Raw genomic sequence first — 5,394 nt, forward strand, 5'->3', positions numbered from 1 at the left:
AAGCAGGTCTGTAGCCAGCAGCCAGCACGGGGGGCTGTGCTGCTGCTCAGGAGCTGAGGGTGGCCTGGCAGTGTCAGGGCACAGAGCTGTTGTAAGAGAGACCGGAGCTTGTGCTGAACCCATCAGATGGGTCTGGCTAGCTGGGGCTGAGGTCTTGGCCCAGAACACAGGCACGGGGTCTCCCCAGCTGCCCGTTGCCTCCTGTCTCCACATGGGCTTCCTTCTCAGTGGTCCTGCCGCTCACAGGGTTATCTTTTCCTCCGTCTAGAGTGTGCAGGACCCGACTCTCTTGTCACCTCTGGCTGTAGCCTGGCAAAGCGGAGCTTGGAGGCAGAAATGTCCCTAGAAATGGAGAAGGATCAGTTAGCATCTCAGGAGATACAGGGTGCCCAGGACTCCCTTGGGAGGTAGGTAGTTGGACCTAGAGCCTCTGCCTAGATCTGAGGTAACAGCTGCCGCGGTACAGAGTGTGGTCACAGCGCCAAGCGAGGTCTGCATGTCAGGCCCAGGAGCATCTCTGTCATGGGGCCACTGACAGTGCTTATGTTCAGCATCGGGTGTTGCCGAGATGAGGGTCTGCCAAGGACAGCCTGGCACTGCCCCTGGTGTGTTTTCCTTTTCTCACACCGTGTGACTGTCCTTTCCTTCCTGGCACTCATGTTCCTCCACCCTTAAACTATGCCATCTTGCTCTATCTGCAGTTTACTCTCAAGGTGGGCTTGTCCACACAGCATGGTCCTGGTGGCCCTTTGACCTCATCTGAGGTCATGGCCGCAGCTCTGGGAGCAACTCTCCACTTCCGGACCCTAAGAGTTCTATATCTGGGGGTGAGAAGGTGGGTCTCAGGGCCAGACTGCGGGACCTGGGCAGGGCTCATCCTCTTTGAGGCCCTTTCTCTGCTTTTAAGACATTAACTAGACCCAGTCTTGAGAACCTGCAACGGCAGGATAGCCCTGAGTTCAAGGCCAGCCTGGGCTACTGAGTGAGATCCTGTCTCAAAACCAAACTACACCAAACCAAAGCAACAACAAAAACAACAGCAGCAGCAAAACACCCTGAACTACCACCAGGATGAATGCTTAGGTAGTAAAGCAAGCTCTTTGCACACTGTGAAGTGCTGCGCTGTCTACATACATACTGAAGTGCTGTGTATTTGTCAAGTCTTCCTTATTCTCAATCAGTTCTTGAGTATGTGCAAGGGCCTGCTTATCCTACCATTCCTGCTCCATTTTCTGCCTTTCCCCAAAGATGGTAACTCCCAAGGAGCCACACCAGGTACTGTAAAGTCCCAAGGACCCCTTCATGGCAGAGGCAGGTGTGGCCAAGTCCTCCAGAGCCCCACAGGGATACTGCTTCATACATATTAACACACCTAACTTCATGAAGACCCTTTAGAATGGACATTGCTACCTCCCTGCTTCAAAATCTGCAGCACAGAGAAACCCAACTGCAAGCCAGGGCTCACAAAGCCTGTCTGTGGCTGAGGTGGGCTTCTCAGCCAGTACTCTGTCCCACCAGCTGCCCCTGGGTCCCTTTGCTGAGTGGTCCAAGTTTCTGCCCTTCAGTTGGATAAACATTTGTGGGCCTTGTGCTAAGCCACTTGTGGCCACCAAGTGGGGGAGATCCCTTACGAGTATTGAAGGAGCAAGCAACACCACGGGTCATTCACTCCAAGCCCCGGCGGAGGGAAGCTACCTGGATGAATAACTGTGGTTCTTCCCAGTCAAAGCCCTCAAGGCCTGATGCACACCTCATGGTCCCAGAATGCAGGAGTTAAGGAAAGAGGCTTGGGGATGGAGAGATGGCTTAGCATTAAGAGCACTTTCTGCTCATGCAGAGACCCAAGGTTCTGTTCCCAGAACCTCCATGGTAGCTCACAGCAATCCATAATTCCAGTTCCAGAGGATCCAGTGACCTCTTCTTAGAGCACATAAGTAACATACAGATGATGCCCTCTTCTAACCTCCAAGGGCACCATGCGCACATGTGATATGCATACATACATGCAGGTAAAACACTCATGCATGTAAAATAAATCTATTTCTTTAAAAAGAATATAGGCTCTTAACAGAGCCAGATGTGATGGATGCTTTGTGACTCTAGACAAGTGGCATCACCTCTGTGAGCCTCAGTTATCTAGACAAACAAGGAAGACCCAATCCTGCCTCACACAGAAGATAAGGCAAACGTGCAAAGCATACAGAAAGTGATCAATCATGCAGTGACCCTCACCTTAGCTTTTGGAGGAGGCCTCCCTCAGCGGCCTGCTTCTTGCCAGTCTTTAACACAGCTCCAGGAGCCTGGCTGCTTGGGGTGACCACAGTTTCAGACCTGAATGAATAGAGTGGCAATGTGTGAGGGGCTGGCCAGAACCCTGAAGCTAGCTGGCTTCGGGCCCAGCCCAGCCCCCACCCCTGCCCTCTGGAGCAGATCCATTTCCACACTGAACACCTGGCACCCTTCCCTCCTGGGCGGGGTGAGTACCAAGGAAAGCTGAGCTACTGGGAATGTGTTCTCAGCCCCAGAACGAGGCAGATGGGTGGCCGGCTTTCCCAGAATCTGGCCACCTGCAGTTGCAGGGGAAACTGAGGCAGGGGTGGAGCCCCAGATTGAGCCCCAGAGGAGGAGTTTCTCGTAAACTGTCATGGGAACTGGAACACTCTGCTTGCTTTCTCAATGGTCCAAGAAGGGGAGGGGAGGGATGCAACCTTCCCCTTCACAGATGGGAAAACCAAGGAGGCTTGGCATCTGCACCCCAGATCCTTGACATAAGGACAACTCTGGGACCTGTCATAGATTGCCAGCTACCGATGTTATTTTTTTCTTCTAAACAAACTTATAAGTACTAGAGCCTCCAGTTACAATATAAAGCCCAGTGGGGTCGGATTTCCTTGTGGGCCTGACACAAGGCTTGCCCCTCTCTGAGCCTGGGCTGTCACGTGGCTATGCCCAGGAGTGGGGATGTGTTCTCCCAGAATCCTTGGAGCTGAGCAGAGGGAGGAACTAAGTGTATTTCTGTGGGGAAGGACTGCCATGGGCCCAGTGTACTTCTGGGTTTTAGGACATTGCTTGTCTCCTCTGGGCTTTTGCTCCTCTGCCCAGATACCCTGCCTCCAGGCCTGGTCCCATGTAGCAGTCACCCAACAACCCCTGCAGGCTAGGAGTCCACCTACCAGGGTCTTTGATGGCAGAAGGTGACACAGGCAGAGTCCCCGGCAGTAGAGCACTCACAGCGCCTTGGCAGGGAGCGGCGCCGGCGCTTTGGCGGGTTTCCCAGGCCGTAGGGAGCTGTCTGTCTGTGGGCGGGAAGCCAGCAAGGTAGTGTGTACATGGGATGGGGGAAAGCAGAGAGGAGAAAAAGAGAGGAGAGACACAGGATTAGATAAACACATCATTGGCCAGCAGAGACGGTCTACACCGAACACGGGTACAGCCAGTCACACCTCCAGCATGGCCAAGAAAGGTGACCACCCCACTCCTTCTCATACTAAACTAGCCACACGTCACAGACTCCTCTAACAACGCTTCTGCACACTGCTCTGCTAGGAGCTCCTGCAGGAGAATGTAAGGAGTAGAGCTTGCAGATCCCAGGAGGCTTGCGCTGGTCCTCTGTCCTCAGAGAAGTCCCCCTGCCCTAACTAGGCCATGAGGAAGGAAGACCATTCAGTCACCAGAGTGAAGCACCCAGCTCTCAGCCAAGTGGCCTCTAGTTGGTCCCCACTTGTTGGAGGAGTGTGATAAATATGCTTTTGTTTGTGTGTGTGTGTGTGTGTGTGTGTGTGTGTAATTGGACTAATTTCTGATCCAGTTTGGCAAAGGGAGGCAGAGTAGGGGCCCTGAGGCTAGTCCACTCAACACCTTTGGTCAACAGCTAATTTTGGAGCCGTAGTGATTCTGGGTGGACCCGGCACGCAGGGACTGGCAGGGTTCCCACCCTGAGCCAGCGTCTGGATGTGGATTAGCTCTACACACGTTTATGTGCCCAGCTTCTCCTGCCTTATGCAATTTGGAGAGGGGGAAATACATAGATCCACAAAAATGTCAACCTGAGGTATGCAGGAGCCTGGAGGCAGCACAGGGTAGGGAGAACCCAGCTCTGGCTCCTGCCAGGGTATCCCAGGCAGACTTCTTGTCTGCCCTATGGGGGGCTGCAGCAGGGCCTGCCTTTCGGGGAGACTGGAGGCTTAGCCAATGGTACTGTGCTTGTAGTGTCTCACGCAGAGCGTGGCCTGGGCTTGGCTGCTGTTATGCATGGGCTGATTCTCTGCAGGGTAAGTGTGGTTGAGCTCCAGCACCTCCAGACTTGGGAAGGGACCGACCCACCACTTTTTCTTCCTGTGTGACCCCAAAGAGCTTGCCTCACCTCTCTGAGCCTCAGTACCCGGATATGGAACAGGGAGCTAGCACATTCCTACAGGTTGTTGTGAGGATTCCAAGGCCACGCAGCTCTCTGCCTGATTCTGGTGGCCCCCACATTGACTCATAACTACTAACTATGGGGTGGGTACCGTCCCACTGTCCATCTGAGGCCCATGGTGAGCCAGGCAGTTGCAGAGGTTGCCAGAGGCCCCTCTTCACCCCCACCTTCTCCCACAGTCCTGGTGGATGCTCACCCTGCAGTGTTCACCCAGATGATGTCCAGGTGGCAGAAGTACACACACTCCTTGTCAAGCCAGGAGTTGCAGGAGCAACGGCGAAAACGCAGGTGGGGGCCGTGGCCCTTGGGTGCCAGGGCTGGCTGCTCCAGAGTGGCAGCTGCCTGGCCCTTGCCTGCACACAGGAAGGAGAGAGAGGTGGAGAGGAGGTCAGGGCACCTGGCCTGCCTGGGATAGGGGACCCATAGGGCTCCTCCTCTTGCATAATAAGGAAGTTGGCGCTCTTGATGCTCAGGAACCACTGGTTAGCCTGGGGAAGCCCCAGCCACCAGCGCTGTGCCTGCACAGCTCCTGCTGGGAGCTCCCCGCTCTATGCTCCCAGGTGGCTTTGGGAAGCACCGTACCCCTGGAGGAGATGCTAATGGATAGACCCCGGGGCAGCAACAAATGAGGGAGGGCAGCTCACCTTCATGCAGGGCCAAAAGCAGGGCCAGAGCGACGGAGCACCAGGCGGCCGGTGTGGAAACCATAGCTGCAGCAGGCAGAGTGCTTGGCTGGACCAGGGGAGCAGGGAGCGCCTGTTGCCTGCGTCCTGGTGCTAAGCCGAGCTGGGAGCTCATTGCCGCTGTGCCCTGACCGCCTCTTATAATACCAGGCAGGGTGCCCGCCCCTGCTGGTCCAGCCCCGCCTCGCCTAGCTGCAGCACCTTGGGCAGAGAGCCAGGGACACCGCCTCCTCCCTGGGTGCCTGGCCCGCCCTGGCCTCCCGGTGAGGGGGAGGGAGGTGGAAGGCTGGGCTC

At 55.5% G+C, this 5,394-nt stretch overlaps 1 protein-coding gene across 1 annotated transcript; it reads right to left on the reverse strand.

Moving 5' to 3' along the window:
• Positions 1-218: 218 nt before the first annotated feature.
• On the reverse strand, positions 219-5,125 carry Edn2 (endothelin 2). The gene is made up of 5 exons (XM_038335523.1): positions 5,062-5,125; positions 4,614-4,770; positions 3,174-3,296; positions 2,233-2,331; positions 219-342 (listed from the first exon to the last, which is right to left on the reverse strand). Exons 1-5 carry the CDS (start codon positions 5,123-5,125, stop codon positions 249-251), a joined length of 537 nt encoding a protein of 178 aa, XP_038191451.1. The 3' UTR covers positions 219-248.
• Between the last annotated feature and the right edge of the window lie 269 nt (positions 5,126-5,394).

The sequence above is a fragment of the Arvicola amphibius genome, chromosome 6, assembly GCF_903992535.2.
Source record: "Arvicola amphibius chromosome 6, mArvAmp1.2, whole genome shotgun sequence".
Classification (NCBI taxonomy): Eukaryota; Metazoa; Chordata; class Mammalia; order Rodentia; family Cricetidae; genus Arvicola; species Arvicola amphibius.